This window comes from Lacerta agilis, chromosome 7, assembly GCF_009819535.1.
Source record: "Lacerta agilis isolate rLacAgi1 chromosome 7, rLacAgi1.pri, whole genome shotgun sequence".
NCBI lineage: Eukaryota > Metazoa > Chordata > Lepidosauria > Squamata > Lacertidae > Lacerta > Lacerta agilis.
Genome location: NC_046318.1, coordinates 11,692,125 through 11,705,769, shown reverse-complemented (window position 1 = coordinate 11,705,769; position 13,645 = coordinate 11,692,125). Strand labels below are relative to the sequence as shown.

The following is a 13,645-nucleotide window of genomic DNA, read 5'->3' as shown; positions in this document are numbered from 1 at the left end:
AGCAAAGGCTTGACATATCTCGCTTCGCATGTCATGTAAGGCTGCCTCTGAAGATGGTTCAGAAACTTCAGCTAGTGCAGAATTCAGCTGCCAGGTTGCTCACTGGAGCAGGACGGTTTGAGCATCTCACACCAATCCTGGTCCAACTGCACAGGGTACCAATTAGTTTCTGGGCCCAATTCAAAGTTCTGGTTTTGACCTATAAAGCCTTAAATGGCTTAGAACCGCAAGGACCGCCTCTTTCCATATGAACCTACCCAGACCCTGAGATCATCTTCTGAGGCCCTCCTTCACGTGCCGCCTCCTCGAGAGGTTCAGGGGGTGGCAACACGAAAACAGGCCTTTTCTGCAGTGGCTCCCCGTCTGTGGAATGCTCTCCCCAGGGAAGTTTGCCTGGCGCCTTCATTATACACCTTTAGGTGCCAGGCAAAAACATTCCTTTTTAACCAGGCCTTTGGTTGATTTATACCCTTTTAAAATGTGGCTTTTTTCTTGAGGGGGGGTGTTATTGGGTTGTTTTTATTCTGATTATATATGTTGCGATCTTTTCTGTGAACCGCCCTGAGTCCTCCGAGTATAGGGCAGTATATAAACTCAATTAATCATCATCATCACATCAGGTACAGAGTTGACCTCTGAAGCTGTCAAGGGAGATAGGAATGCAGATGGACTCCCAAATCCCCAGTGGCGGAGAAAGTGGGGCGGTCCACCCCGGGTTTCATCCGTGAGGGGGTGATATCACCGCGCCGCCCCCCTGGGACACTCACTGTGGGCAGCAACCCCCTGAAACGCTGGCCGCTGGCTGCGGGCAGCATTCCCATGGGACACTCACCACTGGGATGCTTGACACTCAATGTGGGTGGCGCCCCACGGCGGCTAGCCCCGCCCCTGCAGGAAGCTAGCCCTGCCCCCGAGTGCACAGCTTGTGCACAACACCTGGTGCTTGAGGAGCTAGCTCCGCCTCTGCAAATCCCATCAGCCCCAGCCAGTATGGCCAATGGTGAGAGGTGATGTGAGTTGCAGTCCAACTACCTCATGGTGCAATGAATCAGTGTGTCTGGCTGTTAACCGGAAGGTTGGTGGTTCGAGCCCACCCAGGGATGGCTGTGGGCAGGATTCCTGCGTTGCAGGGGGTTGGACTCGATGACCCTCGGGGGTCTCTTCCAACCCTACGTTTTGATATATCTGGAGGGCCACATAGGCTTTGCCACATACCCACAGGAAGAGACTGGTTACACGCTGTTTTCCTGACAGCTGAGCGGACAGAATGATTTCTTCCTTTATTTCCAACGGATTCTAAAACGCCTGCTTCTCAAAATGAGATATAAGCGGGCTTTCGATTGTCGCCCAAATGAGCCATGCATCGTTTGGCTTCCCGAAAACGTCCTCGCCATGGGGTTAGAAAACAAAAGCCAATCATTTGATAAAAGCAACCTGGAAGATGGAGAGATCTCATTTCACCCTGGCAGCAAATTGCCTTCGACCGTTTGACAATAGCAGCAGCGGCTGCCAAAGCTGCTAAGCAACAGGTTACCCAAGCTGCCACAAACAAAACATTACGGGGGGGGTGCCAGTTTCTAGTCTCAGGCTATCATTTTCGGTCGTGGTCTAAGCTTCAGAAAGCCAATAGGAGTGATGCAGGGGGGTATCTTTGCATTCAAAAAAAAAACATGAGAAAGGATATCGTATTTAAGAACTAGCATACTGTTCCCCTCAGTGGCTGGAAGGAATCCTGACAAAGCCCACAAGCAGCAACATGAAAACAACAAAATTCTCTGTAGTTTTTGGGTTTATATTTAGTTACCATGGCTAATAGACCTATTTCATTTATTCCAAGGGGGGGCTGCAACTTGCCAATGAAGGCACTGAAACAAAAAGCAATCTATCATGAAATAAATAACACTCCAATATCAGCTCATGAATCACAAGATACGGTATTATTAAGATTCCAATATACACAGCTCAATCCATCATCTACATTAAATATCTGAAAACAAGCCGTCATTCCATATCTAAAGACCTTCTAGAAGGCGCGGCGGTCTTTACGGCAGCAATTTTCCCCATTCAAAATACATAAATCATCAGAGCCCATAATGGGCGGAAGTTTAATTCAGGAGGTAATAATAAAAAATTATGCACTAATAATGATCTGTCACTCTTCTACAAATGGAAAAGAGAAAAGGATTAAAGAGAGAGGAGGAGAAGAAGAAGAAGAAGAAGAAGAAGAAGAAGAAGAAGAAGAAGAAGAAGAAGCTTCATGCAAGAAAGCAACCATCTATCTGTTCTCCAGGAACACTTTACCTCATGTTAAAACAAGAAAGTTCTAAGCGATCCTGTGCTTTCTCTGTGTGTGCAATTGTTTCTCGTCTTTATTATTTTGAATCAACAAATTGGTTATTTTGGGGTGTGGAAGGGTGTCCTCTTGGATTCTGGATGTAGAAGGGGAGATTTGGAACTAAGAGGCCCAAAAGAGCACCCCTACCTTTTGTGATGCCCATCCCCCACCCCAGCTACTGATTTTTGAAGAATACAGGAGAAAATCGCATGCCCATACTTCCACTTGCAACTCATCCAGACCTGTGCTTTCCCCCAGGAAAACCCAATCTTTACTGCTGAATTGGAGCAAAGACCAACTGGGTTTTCTGCATACTGACATTTGCTCTGATTTAGCGCATATTTTCTTTAATTATTATTTTTATTTGGACCATTTATATACCGCTCGTAGTTAAACAAAACTCTTAAGTGATTTACAGCATAGGTCTTAAATATCTTAAATAAACAGCAAATACCAAAACAAAAAGGAGGGAATTTCTACATTCTATAAAACTTAACTAAACAGAGCATCCTCGTCAGTATCAAACACTGCCACATAAAAATCAGCTGCAAAAAACATGCAAGGAAAATCCATAGTCAATCCAAGCATCCTCTAAAGATCAGGAAGCAAAATGAAAATGAAAATGAGCTTAAATGTAAATTTCACCTTTGGGGGGAAAAAAACCTAATTCGCAATGAAGCAAAAGAAAACCAACTCATTCTTCCCCACCACCATACATCAATCAATCATCCCATTAAATGCTGATTATTGAGCATTCATTCCCATTTGCTCTCCTGTACTTTCCACTGCTTTTCCCCCTCACTTTCCTTACTGCAAAAGATCCAGGGAGGGGAGTAGGTTTGTTGTCCAAGAGCACCAAATCAACTTCTATTGCACAACCAGAACTGGCTGGTGTGCAATTCCCAGCCGCAAAAGAGCGAGAGTCTCTGGCTCTTACCTTCAAAACCCTGCTGATGCTTTGTTTCCAAAGTTGTCTCTTCCCACTTCTGAACATTTTGCTAGCTAACAGTTAATCTGAAGCCAGCATTTGCTTTGTTGCTCCGAGCCCTTAGCCGAAACTATTGGGGCACGAGGATCCCTGGCAAAGACTAGGTGCCTTGAAAATTGGTTTAGATTCCTGAATGTGGCCAATATTCACAGCTAAAACAGATTGTGAACAGAGCCTGGCCCACCCACAGAAGCCACCCGGTGCTCTAGAACTCGGGAGTTTGAGCTGCTGAGACAAGCCCAACGTAGGTGTGGTGTTGTTATGGTAGTGTTGACTTCTGAAACTACACCACCAAATTTGCATATCAATCTTAGCTGTCCCTGTTCCAGTGCTCTCTATGGGTCTTGGGCAAACACTTCCCCCTTCCTTCCTTTCTTGTGCTCTGTGACTGTCAAAAGATGTCAAACCTTACACTGGCTTTAATTATTACAGCCACAAACAGAAGCCCAGTCTCTAACTCAGAGCTCCAGGAGTGTTACCACAATCTCTCGCCATCTTGATCTGCATGGCCCTGAAATCTAATATGGTGAAATGTGGTAGATAGTTGTTTTTAATCAATGAATAGTTCAGTCTTTTTTCTTTCTTTCTTTTAGGGGCGTAGCTCAGTCAGAGAGCCTCTGCTTTGCCTAAGGGAAGTCCCTTGTTCAATACATGGAATCTCTAGGGAGGGCTATCTCCCCTTTTTCTCAAGATGGTTTCTTCCCTCAGATTCTTGTTTCTCAGTCTGTTGCTTACCCTGCATCATCTCATCTCTGGCCAGATGCCTCTCTGACCCGTTAGTTAGTTAGTTAGTTAGTTAGTTAGTTAGTTAGTTAGTTAATTTGTATCTCAGGACAGTTCACAACATAAAAATACAAAACGCAAAAGGTATTCCCATTCCTAGTGACGGTGCAAAGTTTAAATGCCAGCCAAACTGACAACTCTCTATCCTCACAGGAGATGGACATGAAACATCTACAGGTTTGTTCCCTGAGCTGTTGAAATGTTCATCAATGTTATGTGCGATCACGCCAGCTTAACTGATCAGTGTCAGAGAAGCGAATGGCCTTGATGCATTTTGGGGGTACAAATTCTACATTTCCCGTATTCAGAGACTAGCTTTGCAAACATAGAAAAGAGAGAGCCGATAGCCCTTAAGTTTGGATATAAAATTAAATTGGTTCATGCTGTGCGGTGCTGTGATAATATTGTGCCTGGACGAACAGCTCATTGCAGCTAAAACCAGCTTTCGCTTTAAAACACACAGCCAGCAGGATGCCACCTACAAGGCTATGAGAAGACACTTGAAAAGGGTTGAATTTCTCTTGCTGTGCAAAATGTATAAAAGCAATGCTGTGGTGCCTCCCAGTGGCAAATACTGTAAAATAAGCTACATTGAGCTCCCTTATTTAAGCGACAGTATAAAGAAACAACTCACACACAGTTTAAGAAAATGATTTAATATTCCTTTGTGACATGAAGATTACAGCTTAAACTTTCCATGAAAGTCAACAACACTGTGCCAACACAAGAAAGAATCATTGCGCCCAGATATATGGTAAAACATTCAGAATTTTTGCACCTGGGCATATAGAATAGGTAAATTGAAATAGCAGGCTGGGTGTAAACAACATCGTGTCATGGTGGCCCTGCTCTTTCTCTAGGGACAAGATGCATCTAACTCCCAATTTATGCCCAGTTTAGAATCTCTCCCTCATTATAATTGGAAGAGCATATGGATTCTCCTTCTTTAAGATTGGAAATCAAGGCACACTCTCTGGTTGATTAATTGATCTAGATATCTAGATTCATCACACTCTTGTCTCAAGGAGCTCAGAGCTATCTCCCACCCCTCATCCTCACAAAAACTCTGTGAGGTAGGTTCGACCAAGAATTGGTGGCTGGCTCGATGTCACCTAGTAAGCTTTGTGGCTGAGTGTGGGTTTGAACCCAGATCTCCTGGGTCTACTACTATTAATCTTTCCCTGACTTTGACTCCAGTTTATGTTCCTGCTAAAACCAGACCTGCTAGGTTTTAAGCATCGTCTCTCAACTCCTATATGATTCCAAGCAGAAGAATCGCATTGAGGGCCATTTGCTTTCCGAGTAATAATTTTTTTTGCCTCCTTCTCTCTCTCTCTGTAATTGAACTTATATATGTTCAGTTGCAAGGATGCCGTGGGAGATTTCAACAATAGGCAAGATTCAAGGAGGTGAAAAGCATTGTGGACATGATCAGTGTGGATGTTTGATAACACTTGTGACAGGGTTTAAGAGTACTTATTGATTATTTCTTTAGGGTGGGATTCAGCTAATGAGTCCTGTCAGCAGAAGCCCTGTGCAAGGGCTTAAACATCCAGCCTACCTTCCTTAACTAAAGGCAAATTGAAATTTAAATGTCTTGAAAGCCATTCTTCTTTTTCTTCTTTGGCGATCACTCGTAGCCAAGTAAGATTACAGTATCTTCCATGAACATGGTCTTAACAGCGAGTCCGTAAGTGACTGTGGAGGCTAATCCTGGATCCAAAACCCCTAAAATGTATTTTATATAATTGACTTTTTATTTGTATTTCTATTCTTTGTATATCGTATTGTTGTTTTATTGCTATGGCCAATGGCTGATGCAAATAAAGATTCATTCATTTATTCTGGATCCACACGTCCTTCCACAGTGGGGACATAGGTTTTCTGGGTGGGAGTTGATCACAGTGAGGGTTTGCCTTCCTCTTAGCACGTTTCTCCCTTTCGTCCTGAGTTCGAGCATCTTCAAAACCCATGACACCTTTGGTAAAGGCTTTTCTCCAATTGGAGCACTCACAGGCCAGTGTTTCCCAGTTGTCAGTGTTTATGCTACATTTTTAAAGATTTGCCTTGAGAGAGTCTTTAAACCTCTTTTGTTGACCACCAGCATTACGCTTTCCATTTTTAAGTTTGGAATAGAGCAATTGCTTTGAAAGACGATAATCAGGCAACTGCACAACATGACCAGTCCAACGAAGTTGATGTTGAAGAATCATCACTTTGACAATGGTGATCTTTGCTTCTTCCAGTAAAGGTAAGGCGACCCCTGACTGTTCGGTCCAGTCACGGACAACTCTGGGGTTGCAGTGTTCATCTCGCTTTACTAGCCGAGGGAGCCAACATTTGTCCAGGTCATGTGGCCAGCATGACTAAGCCGCTTCTGGCTAAACCAGAGCAGCGCACAGAAACACTGTTTACCTTCCCGCCGGAGTGGTACCTATTTATCTACTTGCACTTTGATGTGCTTTCAAACTGCTAGGTTGGCAGGAGCAGGGACCGAGCAAGGGGAGCTCACCCCGTTGCGGGGATTCGAACCGCCGACCTTCTGTACACTGGCATTAATTTGTCTGTCGTCCCAAGTGATGTGTAAAAATTTTCAGAGACACCCTAGATAGAATCTTTTGAGGAGTTGGAGATGGCATTTATAAGTGGTCCATGCATACAGTACGGTTGGTAGTACAATAGCTTTGTAAACAAGCATTCTGGTTTCCCTGCGAGATCGATCCTCAAACACTTTGCACTTCAATTGGGAGAAAGCTGCACTTGCAGAGCTCAGACAATGCTGGGTTACTCTGATGAAAATAGGAAAATCCTATTCCACACCCTTCAACGTTTCTCTGATGAAAATAGAGGTGTACCCTCCAACATTTCTGCAATGAAAATAAGGACATCCTACCATACCCTCCAACATCTCTCCGATGAAAATAAGGACATCCTAAGAAAAAGTGAGACATTCCGGGATAAAATCATAAACCAGGATGCCTTCTGTAAATTTGGAACTGTCCCTGGAAAATAGGGACACTTGAGGGATCTGGAAGGCCCACCTAAAAGAAAATAGGGAGACAAATGTTCCTCCCTCCAACTCTATGATTGGCAGATACACATCTGTGGTGCCATCACTGAAAAGGCCCCGTCTCCCATGCCTGCTGGTGGCTTGCAAGCAGGCCCTCTGTAGCGAATCACAGGCCTCAGGCAGGTTCACATGGAGGCAAGCGGCACTTCAAACAAGCTCCTTGCAAACTGTCTGGGGCTTTAAAAGGCCAACATTGGCCTTTTAAATTGAGCTCACAAGCAGTTAGGCAACCAGCGCAACTGATACAGAATGACTGGATCATTAATTATTTCATATGTTCCAAGGTTCAGCCACGGGACTACAGATCATTTTCTGGGCTGAGCCCAGGCACAGATTCATCGCCGTTTTGTCTGTGGTTTGTACTGGAGCTCATCTGAGCTTTCCCAGAAATTAAAAGCTCCCATATTTTAAAAAGAAGTACAGTTTGAAGGAGGAAAAAAAGTGAAGCCACAAGAGCGACAGTATCTGCAAGAGGTCATCCCCGTTCCACTCCTACTTATACCAGTGGCCTTATATTTTACAGAATTGTAGAGTTGGAAGGAACCCTGTGGAAGGCCTTATATTTTATAGAATTGTAGAGTTGGAAGGAACCCCCGCAATGCAGGAATCTGCAGCTGTCCCGTACAGGGATTGAACCTGCAACCTTGGTGTTTATCAGCACCACACTCTACCAAACTGAGCTATCCAGCCTTCCACTATTTAACAGACGTTTCTCCACCTGGCACCTGGAAATAATGTGGAATAGGACAAATACTGGATATACATTTACAGGCTGGAAGCTAGCACAATGAAACGGGATCACAGTTAGCCAGGGAAACAGGGGGTACTTCAGAGCTCAACTGACCTCAGTGACATGAAAGTGAATGCCAGTAACAGATAATAATACATGCACCCTGGTTTACGGTAGTGCAAAGTGCAGGTTCTCTGAAGGAATAACCCAAACATTGTGGAGTTTCTTTCACACAGAGAAGCTTCCAGAACCCTCTTGAATTAATTAGAATAGGAAAGATCTCTACACATCAGATCAATACTTTCTATACTAAGGAATGCAAACTGAGAGTTTGACCCCACAAACCACAAAAAGCCACCTCAGTTTTAGCCTGTATTGTTGATGCAATGCACTACCACGGTAGCATAGACACCTGCTTCTCTTTCCATGGTTCATTTTACATACCATAAATCCCTGTACTGTCCATCCTATGCTCAAGTTTGAGGTTCAAATCTTAGGGTGGAGCAGTCCCTTATCCTTGGGAATATTTGACCAACAAAAACCCATATTAATTCCTTACAGCTCAAACAGGGCTTCCTTAACACATCTCCACACTCAACATTTGCACACTTAAGTTTAAATTCCTCCTTTCCCTCAATTGTGTTGTTGTGTCATCTGTGTCGTATTGCACTTGTAGCACTGAGGCCTGTGGCTGAAGAGGTAGCAGCAGGCCTAAGGAAACTTCAACGTTGCAGAAGAAGAAGAAGAAGAAGAAGAAGAAGAAGAAGAAGAAGAAGAGGAGGAGGAGGAGGAGGAGGAGGAGGAGGAGTTTGGATTTAATATCCCGCTTTATCACTACCCAAGGAGTCTCAAAGCGGCTAACATTCTCCTTTCCCTTCCTCCCCCACAACAAACACTCTGTGAGGTGAGTGGGGCTGAGAGACTTCAAAGAAGTATGACTAGCCCAAGGTCACCCAGCAGCTGCATGTGGAGGAGCGGAGATGCAAACCCGGTTCACCAGATTACGAGTCTACCGCTTTTAACCACTACACCACCCTGGCTCCCAAACAAAAATAGGAAAGGAAAACCCCTAATGAGGGAAGCAGGCCTCCCCCCCAAAAAAGAAAAGAAAAACCAACAACAGAGAGAACTGTACGTGCTCAGTGCCCACAGAGTACTGATGAGGTGGGGGTAGAAAATCAGGTGGGGAAGTGGGCATGAAGTTGCATGAGGGGACATCGCTAGTTGATAACGCAGTCCTATACATGTCTCCTCTGAGGTAAACCCTATTGATTGTAATGGGACATTCTCACACGTATGTGCAGCCTAGAACGCTACACAGAAGCACTCAAACATTTTTTTGCATATGCCACTTGAGTGGGTGTAAAACACATTTGGACAGAATGCTCCTTCACATTCAGGGCCGTCTTCAGCATATCCGGCGCCATGGTGCAAAGATCCCACCAGTGCCCGCCCCCCTTTCCCAGAGTTGACCTTTTTTTAGGACTGGAGGAGGCAGGCAGCAGCTGGAGGGTGGCTCCTCCAGCGGGGAAAAGGCGAAGGCTGGACGCAGCGCCTCCTGGCTCAGCTGGCCGCTTCATGCCGTGGTGGCCACTTGAGGCAGCACACTGAGTGAGAGTACCTGCGCCGAGTGAGCAAGGGTGCATGCGCTTCTCCTGCCAAGCGTCCTTTCAGCCTTCTGGCACTCCGCAGAATTTGGCGCCTGCAGGCTAGCAAGCCGATTCTCGGCGGGAGCAGTGCACGCACCCTTGCTCACTCAGCGCACTCGTTCAGTGTTCCCCGGACTCTCGCCTGGCGCCCTCCAGAACTTGCCGCCCCGCGCCACTAGCCTCAATGGGTAAGATGGGCCTGTTCGCATTACAGGTGGCTGAATCTTTGCATAAACAGTGCAAGAGAGGCCCGAGGCTCAAAGATCATTTTGCTTTGTCAACCATTAACCAGACTTGTTAACCTGCTGCCGGCCTGTCCTCCAGGGAACTCGGCAATAATTTTCTCCGATAGCTTGGGCTAACGGATACGAGCTGGCTTTGCACCCAGCGTGTTTCATCGCCAAGAATCCAACACTCCAGCCACCATACAACAGTGGCATCTCCTTTTCACACCTCTGCAGCATTCCTGGAACATAAGTGTGTGTGTGTGTGTGAGAGAGAGAGAGAGAGAGAGAGAGAGAGAGAGAGAGAGAGAGCCACAGTTTACCATCTGCATGCCCAAATCTTCTAACATTAGATGCATCCCAGAAACTCTGGATTTGGCATCTAACTATTGTGTCTGCTTGATCCCTTTTAACCAGAGCAGTCCGCATCCAAATTATATCATTCTTACAATAGCTGGGTCAGGGCCAAAGGAAGCGGGCTCTTAAATGAGCAAGAAGCTGTTCTCAAAAGTAAATAATATGCACACATATTCAGAGGTATCTGGCAACATCTAGCAGTCCCTTGGCAATTGCTAGTCAGAAAATTGGCAAAGGAGATTGGAAACCACCAGTTCCGTCCCAATATCCAGAATGATGTACTAGGGATAGTACACAGCTCGACTATAGACATCTGGTTGACCCATATGAGAACAGGATGCTGGACTTGATGGGGCATTGGCCTGATCCAGCAGGTTCTTCTTCTGCTTTTAAGTAACCACAGACAACCTCTGTCAAATGGATTTGTGGGAGGGGGCTTTCAAATCCCAAAGTATTATTTGCAAGCAAGTTTAAGAGATAGCGTCTCTCATTTTAAAAACCAAGCCCTGTTTAAAAATTAGAGCCAGTGGATTGGTCAGGTTATTGGAACAGGGTTGGAGAGTGCCAGATTCAAACCCTATTCAGTCACAGAATCAGAGAATTGTAAAGTTAGAAAGGAACCCTGAGGATCATCTAGTCCAACCCCCTGCGATGCAGGAATATGCAGCTGTCCATACGGAAACTGAACCTGCAACCTTGGCATTATCAGCTTCATGCTCTGACCAACTGAGCTTATCCAATTGGCAAAGAAGAGATCCTTTAGGGATTGAAACCCACAAGGCAAACACCACAGAACAGTTGCCTTACAACAGAGCCACAGCAGCAATCAATGGGGGTTCCTTCAGATGACCAACTTACTGAGCATTAATCCTGATTTGTTTGCACCAAGTTTATGCAGTGGTTAGACTACATCTGGTCTTTACTGAGCATTCACTTTGTTTGTGGGGCAATTATATAACAATGTGCATTCATCCTGTTTAAATTGCAGGGTGTTTACACATCTTTCCACAAATAATTTGTTCATTCCACACTTTTCAGGACAATTCCCTGTTACTTTCCTAACTGCAAAAAGTCCATGTTGTGTGTGTGGTTCTGGTTTTAACTTGCACTAGGGCAACAAAGCACTTTATTCCATAACTTTTAGCTGCACAAATCTAAACTTCTGCTATGGGCTTCAATCCCTTCCACAAAATATTTGGCAGTCTTGAGGCAGTCTGGGGCCCTTGATCTAGTCACTCACTCACTCATTCTCAGCTTGACCTAACTCAAAGGATTATTGTGACACTTAAAAATAAAAATAAAAAGTTTGAGAGCCAGGGCCACTGTCTTGAGCTAGCAGGGTTTCCCAAACTTGGGTCACCAGCTCCTTTTTTGGACTATAACTCTTATAATCCCTAGCTAGCATGACCAGTGGTCAGGGGCGATGTACAAAAACAGCTGAAGACCCAAGTTGGGGAAACCCTAAGCTAGAAGAGAGGTTAGATACAGAAATAAATGCACTAAACTCGAAACTCCCCAAAGTCAGAGTGAAACAGTTCCTACAAGCAATTGGGGAAGACAGGACACACAGCAGAGGCAAAAACCCATAGGGAAAATAGAGTGACCAAATTTCAAGACGATCTTGCCCTCAAAACAGGTAAGTGCTTCTCCTCATACCATGGGTAGGCAAACTAAGGTCCGGGGGCCGGCCCTGGCCCAACTGCATTCTAAATCCGGCCCGCAGATGGTCCGGGAATCAGCGTGTTTTTACATGAGTAGAATGTGTCCTTTTATTTAAAATGCATCTCTGGGTTATTTGTGAGGCATAGGAATTCATTCATCTCCCCCTCCCCCCCCAAAAAAAACATAGTCTGGCCCCCCCCACAAGGTCTGAGGGACAGTGGACGGACCGACCCCCTGCTTGAAAAAGTTTGCTGACCCTTGCCTCACACGTTTCTGGGCAGATTGTGTGCAATACAGCACATGGGACTCTTCCCCAGCTGACATTGCCCGACGAAGGCAGTCAATATTCTTCAACCATCTTCTCCAATGCCCATTTCTTTCTTTGCATGGGTTGTTTCCCAAGTTCCCTCCCGCCCCCGCCCCACCTCCTCCGTTGTGAATACATTTCGCAGCGAGGCAAAGTTTGTTCTCGCGCAGGAAACAGCATCAACTCCGAAGAGGTAAGCGGGAGAAGGAGTTTCTGCGGGTGCAGCATCTGGCTCCCTCCCTGGCATGTCAAGCAGCTGCAAAAATAACTCTTTCCCAGTTCTAAGGACAAGAAGTAATCCCTACCCTACACACGTCCACAGGTGCAGATTGCCACCCGGGAGCAGGAAGCTGTGTGCCCCCAGAAAGCCCCTCTTTTTGCATGCTTTGTTAAAGACCCCGCTAGGAGATCCGGGTGCAGAAGCAGCTTCCCCGCGCGCCTCTGCGTCTCCAGTCCAGGGTCCCCCCTGGAAGGGTCTCCTTCGCGCAGCAAAAGCATCCCGGAGAGCAAGGAAGGGCCAGCGCGAAGATTCTCACCTGCATCTCTTTGATGTTCTCCATCGGCGCGATGGGCTGAGTCGGTCTGGGGTGCTGCGCTTGGGAGCCCAACTTGCTGGCGAGGGCGGCAGCCGACGCTTGGCGACCCCCTTCCCCCTTCTCCATCGCCGGCCTTTGAGAGAGAGAGTGAGAGAGAGCGCGCAAAGCGCCTCCTGCTGCTGCCCACTTGGCTGAAGCGCCAGCTACCCGGGCCTGTTTGCTGCCGCTGCTGTTTCCATGGTGAGCCTGAATCCCTCAGACACTTTGCAAGGCTGCTGCTCCTGCTGCTGCTCTTTCTTGCTTCTCCCCCAAGCCGCTTTTCTTGGCCTGCCTCTGAGCTGTCCCTTCCCGAAACATTCCTAGTGAATCCTAAAAAAAAAGCCCGTCTATCAAGTGCAACCTTCTTTTTTTTAAAATGCTGCTTGCACACACACCCCAACAAAAACACGCAACCTTTCTCTATTTCTTATTATTCCTTTGCCTGCCTCTGAGCTTTTTCTCTCCTCACTAGGTTGCTGGAGAATCTGCAGCCTGGAAAATGGCCTGTTCTACCAAGTCCATATGTGTGTGTGTGTGTGTGTGTGTGTGTAATTTTCTGTTTTTTTTCACTATTTCAAATACTCATTTTACATCCTTAAGCCGTCAAGAACTTTCTTTCTTCTCTTTCCATGGTTCATTTTACATACCATAAATCCCTGCATATTTTATAAAAACTATAGCATTCAGTATTCCATTATTGCATCTATCAAAACTTATTTACGCTGTTTAATTTATCTTAATGCAGCCAGCATGCACAATTATTTCCCATATAGCCAATAAACATTGTCCATTCCTCTTTAAACATATGTTCTTCTTGTTCTCTTATTTTATAGTGTGACGTCTGCAAGTTCTGCATATTCTGTCAACTTATACCAGGCTCATCCATTGCTTCGTCCACAGACTTGCAAGAATTCCAGCTATGCGTGTGCAACATTTTCATGCTGCTTCTGGCCACCACTACACCC

The 13,645-nt window shown here is 45.7% G+C and overlaps 1 protein-coding gene across 1 annotated transcript in view; it reads right to left on the bottom strand.

Moving 5' to 3' along the window:
* Positions 1 to 12,753, bottom strand: part of DNAH5 (dynein axonemal heavy chain 5) — a 161,754-nt gene extending 149,001 nt beyond the window's left edge. The window contains exon 1 of the mRNA XM_033154384.1: positions 12,642 to 12,753. Within this exon, the coding sequence (XP_033010275.1) occupies positions 12,642 to 12,665 (24 nt within the window). The 5' untranslated portion in view covers positions 12,666 to 12,753. The remainder of the gene's footprint in view (positions 1 to 12,641) is intronic.
* Between the last annotated feature and the right edge of the window lie 892 nt (positions 12,754 to 13,645).